General features: G+C 43.5%; 1 protein-coding gene across 1 annotated transcript in view; it reads right to left on the minus strand.

Moving 5' to 3' along the window:
• LOC102517661 (SLAM family member 5-like) overlaps positions 1 to 2,389 on the minus strand; it is a 48,787-nt gene extending 46,398 nt beyond the window's left edge. Inside the window, exon 1 of the mRNA XM_032463976.1 lies at positions 2,283 to 2,389. Within this exon, the coding sequence (XP_032319867.1) occupies positions 2,283 to 2,355 (73 nt within the window). The 5' untranslated portion in view covers positions 2,356 to 2,389. The remainder of the gene's footprint in view (positions 1 to 2,282) is intronic.
• Positions 2,390 to 14,338: the final 11,949 nt, after the last annotated feature.

Below are 14,338 nucleotides of genomic sequence, written 5' to 3' on the forward strand. Positions count from 1 at the left end.
CTCTGCTGTCCCTGCCACCAAGACAGCTCTTCCCCATCTAGTCCCCTGAGAGGCCACAGTGGGCGGTCCTCAGTCACTCTCATGCAGAGCCGTGAACATGGGTACAACCCTCAGGGCTGCCTCCTCTTGAACCTGTCCTGCCCCTTCAGACACAGGCCGCAGGGAGACCTGATACCCTCTGACCTTTCTGGGGACCAGGGTAGGGCAGAACAAGACAAGGGAAAGCGCCACAGAACACAGTGACTTATCAGGAAGGGAAGACAATCTTCTTCTTCCATCAGGTCAGGATCCACCTGGGTTGGTCTCTGCCTCCCAGGGTCCCAGTCCTTTGTCCAAATCAGTAAATTCTCCCCATATCGAGCCCGCCTCCCTTCTGCTGTCCTCCTGCCCATTCCTGGCTCTCACTGGAAGCAGAGGACTAGCTCAGGCCAGTATTCACATGTGCAAGTATTTCTCATACCTTTTTATTAACTTAATAACTAATTCACTTCATCAGGCATCCCCTCTGGGTCAGGCCTTCACCCCAGTCCCTTCAGCTCGCCTCACCAGACTGTGGCTCTTACACTGAGCTTATCAACCCTTCAGCCCAAAGCCAAAAGCCTTCAGGACCTACATCAGAGCGGGCAGCAGGTCCAGAGGAGTAACAGGTCTTCACTGATCCTCCACCTGCCCAGCTCTTCACAGCTCCTTCTCTGTCCCCTCCTTCCACACCTCGCTCCCCAGTGACACCCCAGGGCAGGGGCAGGCCTGCTGCAGCCACCTCACTGTCTTGCAGAGCACACGGCGTGGGGTGCAGGACAGACTCTAGGGCACGCCCTGCAGAAGGCCGACTGAGGGGAGCTGGACGAGACTGTGCTACCAGGTCCCTCTAAGCAAGTCAGGACATGAATGCCACAGCCCAGTGGGTCCCCAGGACACAGTGCTCTCTGCATCTCTCACCGGCAACAGAATTGGCCCAAACTGGGCTTTGGACTCTATCTTCCAGGCCTAAAGGAAAGCAAAGTTCTGTTGTTTAAGCCACTCTGCCTATGGTTTCTTGTTTTGGCAGCCCAAGCTGAGTAATATACCTTGATTTTGGACTCCTGGGCTCCAGAGCTGAAACAATACATTTCCTTTCTTTTAAGCCATCCAAATTTTGGACCCTCATGAAGGGATTACTGCCTACACAAGAAGAGAAAGAAAGAAAGAAGTCTCTTTCTTTCTCTCTCTCTCTCTCCTTTTCCGTGTGTGTATGTATGTGTGTGTCTCTCTGTCTGCCTGTCTGTTTTTCTTATGTAATCTTCCATCCCCAGGACCCACAGAGAAAACTCTAACATGTTTCTTGAGTTAAATCAAATTAAAGAGAAGAGAAAGCCTACATTTTACTGTTGACCCAAAGTTAACTAATTAAAAGGTATGTAATGTCAATCAAAGCTCATTGTTATTTCAAGATATCTGTTTACAGATGCCCTTTCATTCATTAAATTTCATACAATTCCTACAGGTTCATACAGGGGCTGGGAGAGTAAAACAAAGAATTAAAACAATAAAAGCTTTCCAAGTTTTCCCCAGAATTTGTAATTCACTAGCTCTTATCATGTCCTCATTAGTTTTTATTTAATTTCATTATAAACATATAACCTCAGTGAGGTCATAAATGTGATTTAGGGCCTTTATTAGGATAGTCTATGAGTCCCCTTTTTGCTTACCCTCCTATTGTCTCTACATCTCTTCCCTTCTCTCCTCCCCGAGGTCACTCTGTCCTGGAGCCCCACGTTAACAGTCTACTGTTCCTTCCATGGTTTCTCCATACTTTTACAACACGTGGGTATGCAGACACCCTTAAATTTTGGAGGCTGCTCTTCCTTTTACAAAATTAGAATTTCATTGTATTCAATGTCCTGTATCCTGCCCAAGAAAACCAGACTAGAGTTGCTTCCTCCAGCTCAGACCCAGGGTTCTAGTCGGCCCCACCTCTACAGGACAGCTGCACAGGTCTTCAGGTCCCCCGTATCAGATCAGGGGAGCTTTGCTCCCACCCCCTCGGTCCCCAGGAGCCGGCTTTCCTGTCTCCATCCCTTTCCCCAGGTGGCTCCAGGCAGGCAGCTCCTGGCAGCTCCTGGCAGCTCCTGGCTTCCCTGTTCTTGCAGCAGCAGTGTTCTCACCTCCCTGGAAATGGATTTCTTACTATAGCCAAGGCTGCCCCAGCTCAGGGTTCCCAGCCTCAACACAGCCTAAGACAACAGACAGAGGAGGATACCGCGCACTGTGGCTTCCCCCTCCCAGGAGCCCAGATCACTCACTGAGGAGGAGGCTGGTGAACCCCAGGAGCCAGGGGGCCCTGCGGAGATGAGGGTCTTCTGAGCAGGGCTCCATCAGTGCCTCCTGTCAGCCTGTTCAGCTGCAAAGGAAACATCCAGGAGGCAAGGGCAAAAGAGAAGGACAAGCTTCCCTTCTAAGAGCTCTTAGGCTCTTCCCACCCCAAGGGTGGAGCTCGCTTGTTAGTTCTGGGATGTCAGCTCACAGGTCTAGGATAAGCCATTCAGACATTTCATATTATCCCCAGCACCTACAGCAGGACCTCAATAAAAAAATTGCAGAAGTATATAAATAACCTCACTCTGCGATATGCTTGTACTGTGTTGGGGAAGCCCCATCCCTGTGGTCACCTGAGCTTGATAATCTCACACTCCCTAACCCCACACCCACTGCAATCCTTTTGCCAGTTGCCCTGGTCAACAGCTCTGCTCCGCTCATCCACGTCGGCCTATGGTCCGGCCCAGAAGTCACGCTGTTACAGCCAGGGTGGGAAGACCTCTCCTGCTTTGGGTGCTGTCCTCTGCCTCTACAACATTAAATGAAATAAATTTCCTTTTTGATTTTTCATTAACTTTGATGGTCGGTAACTTAAGTAAGAAGCTGTTAGCAAAAGAAATAAAGCCTGTTGTGGGAAGCGCCAACTCCTTACATCCCCAGTACAGATACTGCTATTGATCGATTCCCTGCAGCCTCATGGCTTTCTTCGCGGCCACTAGTGCCAGTTATCCTCCCCACACACACGGCAAAGCCAAACCCCGCAAAAACTGAGAAGCCCTGGTCTGCATCCCACCCAGCATTTCCCTTCAAGCCTCTGCCAGTCCTGCTCCTGCTGTCACAGAGGGGCCGCAACAGACATGTACACAGGCCTCCTGGCACGGCCTCAGCTGTCAGACTCACCCCACCCACTGAGGCTCAGGCTCTGGCCTCTTCTCCCCAGACTCAATGCCTGCCAACACCTGAGAACTCTTGGGCCCACACCCTATGGGAATAGCTCCATCTACTTACTGGTCATTGTCTCCTTCTCCTTAGCTCCCCAGAACCCATTGCTGCCTCTGCAAGACTGGCCTCCACAACTCGACACGCACTCAAGGTAGTCAGGGCACTGAGTGTTAAACGCATTTTATGGATGTGCTGCCGGCAGCCATCTTTGGGAGATTTATCTGCCACAAACACACTGGTGCTGACAAGTGGCATTTTAGAGTCCTGCCTCTAGACGTATGGCCTGGGGTTTACCTGCCCACCAGTGGGCCAGAAAAAGCTCTAAGCTCCCCAGGGGCATGCAGCCAGCCAACTCAAAACCCAATCCTGCCAACCAGCAGGCAGGCACAAGCCCTGGGATTACCCCCACCCCTGGACAGGCAGCCAGCCAAGCTTAGACCCAGCTAGGACCACCTGCAGGCTAGCAGCCACTGCATGAGGGCCTAGCATGCAGCTGAGCTAAGACCAGCCTCGTCTACCAGTGGGCCCACAGTCGTCAGTCCCACCGAACGGAATAACCCGTGCAGCTCATACAGGGGGTCCCCTAGAACACATAGTTCTGATGACCAGGGGGTAGTGTGCTGCTGGACCCCACTGGACATCTCCTACATAAGGCCACTCCTCCAAGATTCAGAAATGAAATCAAATCACCTGACACATAGAAATAAACACAGAGACATATGCAAAATGAGGAGACAGAGGAATATGTTCAAAACAAAGGAACAAAGTAAAACCCCAGAAGGACTAAAGAAGGTGACAAGGACTTCAAGACAATGATTACAAAGATGACATAACTGAAGATGTTTGGGTTATTACTAAACATGTCTTCTGTCACACTAACAAGTGTGTGCTATAAGGAAGTGCATGTTTCTAGAAATTATGAAATGTGTCCATAAATTTGGAAATGCTGGTATAACAGACTGTTCACAATTCCTTACTTCTCAGTTTTCACTAGAAATTATGGCTTCTAATTAATACATTTGATTAAGGCTACTGGAATTGATAATGGAAATAATTTTGTATATAAGAAGAATGAAATGTGCTTTATGGTAGTAAAAAATATGAAGTATGGAGATGCATTTTGTTAAGGGGAGAGGAAATAATTGTGGCCTAAAGCAACATGGTTGTCAGAATAAAAAAGGAAAAGAAAGGACTAATGCTAAGTGGAAAGAGGAAGTTGCAGAACGTTTATGGAAAGAAATTTATGCTTGATCAAGCTGGCTAAAACTGAAATAAACTTATTTAACAAAGAGTTTTAGAATAAAAAGTAAGCTGATATGAAATTAAATTTTGGTTTTCTCTCCCTTGAAAAGACAAGGATTTCTTAAACTGACACTGTGCTTTTTTTTTTTAATTAAGGTTTGTTTTATTTATTTATTTGTTTGTTTGCTCATTCTCTTTTTTTTCCTTTTTAAGTTTTATTATGTAGAATTATTACAGTTCGACTGCACATACACATTATATTGCTTGTAAATACATATATACAGTATAATGCACATTTTTTGTAGTTTACTTATATGTACTAATTATTTTTTCTAAGAACAGATGAGATCTTTAGCTTTTAAAACTGACATAGTTATCAAAAGAATAAAGCCAACTACAAAATAAGAATCAACAGAATGCGGTAATCCAATCATAAAGGACAGTCAAATGTGCTTACACACATTCAAGAAATCAAAATAATAAGTAGTTCATTTGTGTCCTTATTATTATTGTTACTATTTTTTAGATTCCTCATATAAATGATGTTGTATGGCATTTTTCTTTCTCTTTGTGATCCACTTCACTTAGAATGATAATCTTCAGGTCCATCCATATTGCTGCAAATGGCATTATTTTATTCTTTTTTATGGCTAAGTAGTGTTCCTTTGTATATATGTACCACATCTTCTTTATCCAGTCATCTGTTGATGGACATTTGGGTTGTTTCCATGTCTTGACTATCGTAAATAGTGCTGCTATGAACATTGGGGTGCATGTGTCTTTTTGAATTTTATTTTTCTCTAGATATATGCCCAGGAGTGGATTGCTGGATCATGTGTTAAGTCTATTCTCGGTTTTTTAAGGAACCTCCATGCTGTCCTCCATAGTGGCTGCACCAATCTACACTCTCACCAGCAGTGTAGGGGGGTTCCCTTTTCTCCACACCCTCTCCAGCATCTACCATTTGTAGACTTTTCAATGATGGCCCTTCTGGCTGGTATGAGGTGATATCTCATAGTAGTTTTGATCTGCATTTCTCTGACAATTAGCGATACTGAGCATTTTTTCATGTGCCTATTGGCCATTTGTATGTCTTCATTGGAGAACTGTTTATTTAGATTTTCTGCCCATTTTTGGATTGGGTTGCTTGTTTCTTTGATGTTAAGGTGTATGAGCTGTTTGTATATTTTGGAAATCAGTCCCTTGTCAGTCGCATCATTTGCAAATATTTTCTCCCATTCTGTAGGCTGTCTCTTCATTTTGTTGATGGTATCCTTAGCTGTGTAAAAGCTTTTAAGTTCAATTAGCTCCCATTTGTTTATTTTTGCTTTAATTTCCAATACTCCAAGAGCTGGTTCAAAAAATATATTGCTGTAATGTATGTCCTCGAGTGTTCTGCCTATGTTTTCCTCCATTCACCATCATGCCAAAAAGAATAAAATACCTGGGAATAAACCTACCCAAGCAGGCAAAAGACCTTGCCGAAAACTGTAAGACACTGATGAAGGAAATTGAAGACATAAACAAATGGAAAGATATACCAGGGGAGAAAACATAAAGCAGATGCCCAGAGTCTGCAAGCTTATTTCGATTAAATTTGATACCTGCAATTACATTTTATTAAAACAGCATTTTTTGGCGTTTAGTGAGGATAGCTTTAGAATATGAATCAAAACTATTTCAAGGACCAAAATATAGTGACACCAGGCAAAGTAATTCGTAGTAGTTGTTTCTTTACAAGTATGGAGATGTTAATAAATTGCTTGCATTCTGATAAATGGGCCCTCCTAGATCTGCCAACCCTACAGAGAATGGGGACAGTAGACTTGACTCTCCTTCTCCACACATTCCCTAGGCAAAAGGCTTAGAAGAAAGAAAGGTTAAACAGAGCAATGAAGTAGTTACATTATTGGAAAGGGAAGAGGCCAGTCTCAGTGCAGAGCTTTATGAAACTCAAAGGCAAATCTAAGTATATGATGGGTTCAGCCCACAGCAGAACTATCTCTGGGAAAAACATTTTCTTCCATTACTCATGTTGATAGGTTTTGAGGAGTTCAGTGGTAGATGCTAATATCATTTGTATGATACCATGGACTCTGAAGGCCACTAGGAAAGAAAGCATCCACTCGTTGATGGAGCCAGTATTTCAAATGATGGGGACAGTAACAAAACTTCTCTCTCTCAACAAAATCCCTAATGGCATGGAGGCATCTCTGCCTCATCGTATCTTTTATTGCTGTTTTAGTGAGGCCACATGGGAGCATGCCATGTACTCAATACTTCACTCCAGAGACTGCAGACCTAGGGAAAACAATTATTCAGTTCCCCATTTTTTCATCTACTGCACACGTGAAGTAAGTGCATTTCTTGTTTTCTGATCTGATTGTTCCTGTCCTTTGTCCACAAATATATAATCTAATCTGCTTATACATTTGCTTAGGCTTATGGCAGGTTATAGAAGTGAGTTTAAGGATTTAGTAGGTGTCTACTTTCAGTGTTTCCCAACCCCCAAAACCATTTTATTTTTTACAGAAAATGTAGTGCCATGAAGGGGTACCCCTGGAATTCTGGTTTACCATTAAAACTAATACATTCGTACATGCGCCCCACTTACTAAACTCAGAGGCTCCTGAAAGAGACACATCCCCCTTGTGGTGAAAAGCTCAGAGGCGCAGGTAAGTTCAGCAGTTTCCACAGTTATTCATGTAGAAGATGAGACTCAGACATAATGCTGTTGCGTCCCAGAGCCTTGTTCTCCCAGGACAGCAGACTATGGTAGCAGCACACCTAGGAAGGGCTTCTAACTTGCAGGACGCTGGTCAGCACAGAAGCAGTGCGAGTCAGCATGTGCCCCCAGGACAGGCGTCACCGGCAAACTGACCCTCAGGGAGATGTTTACACTCTACTAGGGAATTCGCAAATGTGGGGCACGAAGCCACCTTGAGGCTTAGTGACCGTAGCACACGGTGACTGGACTGGAAAGGAGGGCCAGTCCAGTGCAGAGACACAAGTGTGCTCAGGCATTATGTGCTAGGTGAGAAGCAGTCCACGCTGACACTTGCAGTGCAGCTGAAAGCTGCTTGCCTTGTTCAAGAACATGTGATACCGCAGCATTCTCACAGGTAGGGCTGGGACAAGGGTGACACATCACTCTTGTTAGACACCCACCCTCAGGTGCCGGCCCTGCACATGCAGCACCCTGAGAGTGGGGCCTCCTTGCCTCCCCTGTTCACAGGGCCTGGGGCTGCATCAGAATAGGGAGGACAAGAACCAATGACCTGAGCATGTCACAAAAGACCAAAAACTTGCTGAAGTGCTGTGGGAGCCCAGCACAGAGAGCACCTAGTTCCATCTGGGGCAGGACGGGGCAGCTCCCAGGGGGCCATCTGATCTGCATCTCAAAGTGTCAGTGGGTATTTGACAGTGAGTGGGAAGGAAGGGTCTTATTCCAGGGAGTGGGAGCAGGTGCACAGGCTGGAGGCTGATAGAGGTTCTTTCTTAGGCCCATTAGGAATGGGGACTGACTATTAAAATGGTGACGTTTCCAAGTTAACTGATGCTTCTGGGGCTTTCTCTACCCACTGTGCCCACTGTGGGTCTCAAAGGTCTTCAGACACTTTCCCTGGGACTGAGAGTGGGATCTGCAGAGCCCTCACACTTCCCTGTGGGGGTAGGTTAGTGTGGCCTAAGCCCCTGGGGAGGGTAGGAGTTTCTGTTGGGTGTTGCAGTCTGTCCTCCTCCTGCTGGATGGAAAAGAAATGCTCAGAACCAGTCCAGCCAAAAACCAAGAGGAAAACCTCGTGATAAGGGAAGTCCAGCAAAAAGACTGACATGGTTGTGTGAACATCACCTACAAACTGAGGTCAGGGAGGGGTACTCACCTGAGCTGGGCACAAGCACAGGGTAGGGAGCAGTCTCTCCACAGGGGGGCTTCTCCAGGTTTAAAAGGTAATGTAGTTGGTGTAGCTAATGGGTTGGTAGTCAAGACTAAGATGAAAAAGCCCTGTGAAAGACAGTTCATTCCTCCCGGGAGGAGGGCAGGGTCCTCCAGCCTCCAGCTCACAGAGAGTGAGGGCCCTGCTGGGAGACCAACTGAGACTTCTAGGGCCAGCAGCTTTTGCAGGTGTGGGACAGGCTGGAGATTCTGGCCTATTTGTGACACAATAAGCATAGGGGGATGTGGCTGTGGTTGACCAAAGGTCACCTTGTTTCTCAGAGGCTGCTGAGTTGTACCAGAGGCCTTAGTTCCTCGGCCTGCGGTGCTGCAAGGGAGGTAAGAAGCTGTTTTAGGACGGGCCTGGCCTCCCTCTCCCTCATATGGCTTCTCAAGGACTGAAACCATCTTAGTGTGGGAGATTCACTGCACTGAGAGGGACTTGGATCCAGAAAGACCAAATTGGTTGTGGGGCTGAAGACCTGGTCCTAGTCCTGGCTTTGCCACTTTCTGACTTTCCAGACCCTGGAGTTTATCCACTGACCTCTTTGTTTCTCAGTTTTCTCATCTATTTAAGATGGAAAATTCAAAGTAATTATAATTATACCTATCTGCATCTCACTGGAGAAAGTGCTTCATACTGGAAGGTGCTATATACAAGTGGGAGGCATTTATGATTAAACTAACTGACTGGAGACTATAGAAAGTATCTGCTATGTTGATTTAGCAGAAGTAGATTAAGCAGTGACCCCATTTATCCACCTCAGACTTCTCACATTTAACCCTTTAGAACTAAGCCTCAGCAGGGTTCCTATTTCAATGCCATGGACACAGGGGCCCATTTCACTAATCTGAGCACAGGACCACCCACCACCCACCTTTGGGAGCCCTTCACCTCTACAGTGGTTTCTCTCAGACCCATTAGAGTCTCACAAAATGGAGATAATTTCCAGTTATCACATAGAACAGTGTAGCTATTTTTATTTGGTCTTTTGATACTATAGCATATAAGTTAAGCAAAATATTCAGATCCTAATGGCCTTCAAACCCACCTGGGTCAGACAGAAATTTTATACTCTTTCTTTAGATTCTCTCACCATCAACTATCTTTTACATAATTTACTGTATTTTTAAAATTTTACTTGCAGACTACAGCATACTCTTCAGCTAGCTCTAAGAAAAAAATTTTTACTAAATGGCATATTTTAGACCAGCAGTTTTTTTAGTAGGGCTGAAGACATAAACTCGAGACAGAGATCACAGAAAAGACATCTGGAAGCACTGCAGAACTGGGCTGCTAATAGAGCTGCTGCCTCTGCCATGACCAGGAATCTGCAATATCATGAGATCCTAGTCTGTAACCATGGTAAGTCTGCCAGCATTCCATGCCAGCAAAACATGCTCTGTTCCTTCCTTAAATGCCCATAAAACTCAAGTCTCAAATAAAAGTCTTGTGTTTAAAAAAAAAAAAAAGCCTTGTGTATGTAAAATCAATGATAGAACCTTAGCCATAAGGAGTCTAGAATTGCAGCTTGGAAATATTCATCACTGCCATGTATGAAAGATTCCTGAATCAGAAATGTAATGAGTGTTAGATGGACTGGTTCCCATTGCTAATCTTGTCCTCAGAGATCTATTTTAAATTGTTTTGACTCCTCTCTTTTTACATAATACAAGTCCCTCTATGCCTTCTGTAATTATCTGATTTTACTGGCTCATAACACCCCCCACTTCTTCCCTCCCATGTTAACCCTTTCACACCTGCATTCACACCTATTCTTTTGGTCCAGTTCTGCACTAGCTTCCATGAAAAAAATTCACTCGAGCCCAGAACGTGTTTCTTTGTTAACATTGCTGTAAATTTTGGTTCAGTACTCCATATTCAAATTAGTCTCTGAGAGAGCAAACTGGACAGGCTTTCAGACCTACCTCACCAGCACCCCGTGAGGAATTCTGGTGAGCGAGACTTTCCTAAATTATAAGAGCAGTGAGCACAGAGAGAGCCAGGGATAGATGTGAGTGATACCTGAATACGTGGAAACAAACAAACAAAAAAAAATGTAGATTTTTCTCCCAGGAAGTTTCTCCCAGGAGTTAGAAAGAGATGGGTCAGGACTTGAGGAAAATCATAAGATTTAGTAAGTTTTTGGTTTTTTACTGGAAGAGATTCAGTCATATTTTTAGAATAAGAGAAAAGATTCAGGAGAGAGGGAGAAGTTGAAGACATAAAATTGAATGGGAATAACTGACATAATATTGTGTCTGAAGGGGTTAAAAGGCAGGAGAAGAGCCAGGTTTGTGGGTCTCAAACATGTTCAATCTTTTTCTGTCTATTAGCATACAATTAGGTATAAAGTGAATATTTTAAATTAAGAAATGCCTTCTTGCGGAGATTATACCTCTGATGTCCCAAGGCCTCTAACCCCTCTTTTTGCCTGGATAGTCAATGATTAGCTATACTTTATCTGGACCAGAGCTGTTTGGTAGACACCCTGTCCATATTTCTCAATCTTTCTCTTCTTTCACCACCTGACTCCTTATTTATAGAATTTTATAAAAATATTTGAAAGGAAAATAAAGTCTGATGAATGACGCTAATCAATTGTCATCATTCTTGTCCATCTCATCTCAACAGGGGCTGAAGGGGTAAGGAGATCCCTCCAACCCTAACACTTTAATGCCATCCCCCTGTCTCTTCTCCTGCATTGATTTCTCCTGCATTTATTCTCTGTGGAGAAGAATCCTTCTTCTTTCTCACTAAGTTCAATATAATACAAGAAAGGAACATGGAACTCTGCAATACAGGAGGATGGGAGGAGCTGTGGAGGACATAAAAAGAACATCTCCACTGGTCAGAGGTCAGAGAGAGGGGTGGGGATGGATGAGCCTATTCCAGACAGCCACAAAAGGCATGGGGGTAAGCTGAGAAAAATCATGATGGATTAAGGAACTCTGCTCAGGTTTCCTCACCAATAAGTACTAGAAACAACTAAACTTTCCCTGTTTCTTTCTTCCATAAGATTGTGACAATAAAATAAAGGCATTGTGTGTGAGGTGCTTAGCACTGGATCTGATGAGTTGTATACACTAGATCAATTGCTCTTCAAAGTGTAGGGAGAGAAAGGAGCCAAGGACAAGGCCCAGGTTTCTGGAGTGATGCACTTACTGGAAATAAGAACCCAGAAATAGGTTAGAAGTGGAAGGTAATGAATGCAGCATCAGACCCGCTGAGTAAGAGCCCCAGAGGAGTTGTCTAGTACAGCTGGATGCAGGGTCTGATGCTAAGTACAGGGTGTGTGGAGGAATAGACTTGGGCATTAGCAGTATGTGAGTGATAATACAAACCATGGAGTAGATGTCATAGCGAAAGAATAAAAAAAAAAATGAGATGAAAAGGGGGCTGTCCCCAAACCCTTGGAAGCACCAATATTTGAGGGGAGGATAGAAGCAGAGGACAAGGAACCAGAGAAAGAGCCTAAGGAGGATGGCAGTTGAGAAAGGGAGATCCAGGAAAGTGTAATATCAAAAAAAAAAAAAAAAAAGCTACAGAAGAACGATTTTATGGAAAAAAGAGGCGTCAATAGTGTCAAATGCAGGAGTAGTAGCTGGTCACTTTGTGACGTCCTAAGGATCCTGATGAAATAAGGCCAAAGGAATGAGTGTCGTGAAGCAAGTGTGTAAGTGTGACTGTGAGGGGAAAGAGTAGGAAAAAGGGCAATAGTTGGGGACATAGGATTAAGCGTGAAGTCAAGAAGGGAGAGTGTTAAGAACACTCAAGGGCTGCAGAAAAGGAGTGAACAAAGAGGGACCACTTGAAGGTACCAGAGAAAGAGGAAACATATTAGACAGCAATATTTCCCAGAAGCTCAGAGGAGCACAGATGAAGGTACTGATAGTACATAGAAGAACAGCATCTTCTGTGGGACAAGAGAAATTTAGGATGGACATAAATCAATCCAGGACAATCAAAAGTTTTTGCTAGAGACTTGAAGTCATCCCTTTCTGCCTTCTATATTTCTCTAGAAATGGGGGATCTTATCATTTGCCAGAGTGATAGGGTGGTGAAGATTTGGAAGCATGTGAGAGTCCACTAGCAGAGTCATGAAAATTTGGGCTCTGGAGCCAAACTACCTGGATTTAATCCTGGTTCTGTTACTTCCCAGCTGTATGCCTTTGTTTTCTAATCTATGAAATGGGGATAATGATGCCCATCTCAAACAGTTTTTATCAGTATCAACTGAGTTAAAACATGCAAAATGCTTAGAACAGTGCATCATACATAGCAAGCACTCAGTAAGCACTAGCTATTGTTAATTTATACTATCTTTAAATAGCTGTCATCCAAATGACTGATTGATGGGTGCTATTAAAGGTTGGCTGAGGCTAAATATTGTAAATTTATAATGGCTTTGTCTGGGAGGTTGGTGATTCTTTCAAGCATCTTGAGTGTTGTGTAGAGGTGGAGAACAGTTGGATCAGTCCTTAAGTAGGTGAAACCAAGTGACAGTGGAACAAAGACATTTAGGAGACTGACCAGAGTTTTGATGAGTTGATCCATGGCTTTAGCAGGGTAGTGAAAGAAGTGTGGTGGATATGGGGATCAGGCACTCGATGGGACTCCTGTACTGCAGAAGTGGAAAGCTAACCCCTCATTTCCCAGGCCCCCTGGAAGCTGGGGTTACACATGTGATTTATGTTTGATTGTCAGAGATGGGCTTGGAGGATAGAACTGAGACAGAAGCCATATCTTTGTTTTTCTGCTGTTTCTGTGTTAAGACTAGTCATGTAATCAGTGGATATTCTGCAGCAATATAGGTGCCTGTGTGTGGTCACTATACTCACAGGTGTTAGGAGACAATGTTTTTGACACTGATTTTCTGATAAGGATGTCTGAATGCTGTGGCATGACTCTGCAACCAACCGTGCTGGTGGTGGCTTCTCAACCTCAGGATCACAGAAGAAGATTTCTGTTATTCGCAGCCAAGCATCCTAATTCATTCACATGTGGATGCTACTGCCTTTGGAGAATTTCACTGGAGAAAATGCCTGAGGCTGTCTTTGTTTGGAGGTGACCAAGAAGTAGATAACTGACTGTAATGAGGAGGTACAGAGTGTGATATAGCCAGATATATCCTCAAACGATTGAACATTGGGCATTTTGGTGGAGATATAATAACCTAGATACAACAGGGAGAAGCAAAGAGGGCTTGACTTCTCCATTCTAACATCTTTGAATGTGATAAAATGATGGCCTTCTTCTTGAGACTTTCAGGAGAGTCAGGCTCTCCATGGAGACAATGCAGACCTTTATTTATATTTATTCACAGAAATCATTTTACTCCTGTGAATTAGATCTTTTTTCCTTGTATTACATTTCCTATTTGATTAGAACTGATGTAATATAGTTTGTTAATTTTTATATTTTCACCTAAAATTTAGAATGCTTAATTGAATTCTCCTATATAAATCTTATATATTATAATTATATTAATATTTATATTAAGTTGTGATTAATATAAACTAAATTGTTAAAAATTAATAAGTCAATTGTAATCTCTAACACAATCACTTAGAAAATAACTCAAAAATAGATAGTAAAAGAAATGAGAAGGTAGTTTAAGTGACACCATAGAAAATAACTATTTAAGATTAAAAAAGGGTAACAATGAAGGAATAGAGAGACAAAGAAGGCATGAGTGAAATCTACAATAAGCAGAAAAATGGCAGATGCAAAGTTTTCCTTATCAATAAATATAAAAGGATTACAAACTCCAATCAAAAAGTAGAGTTGGCAGAATAAATAAAATAAAATAAAAAACATGATTCACATATGTGCTTTCTGCAGGAAACACATTTTAGTTAGAGACAAATAGGCTGGGAGTAAAAGGCTGGAAAAAGATATGCCATACAACCATATACCCAAAA

The sequence above is a fragment of the Camelus ferus genome, chromosome 21 (genome assembly GCF_009834535.1).
Source record: "Camelus ferus isolate YT-003-E chromosome 21, BCGSAC_Cfer_1.0, whole genome shotgun sequence".
NCBI lineage: Eukaryota > Metazoa > Chordata > Mammalia > Artiodactyla > Camelidae > Camelus > Camelus ferus.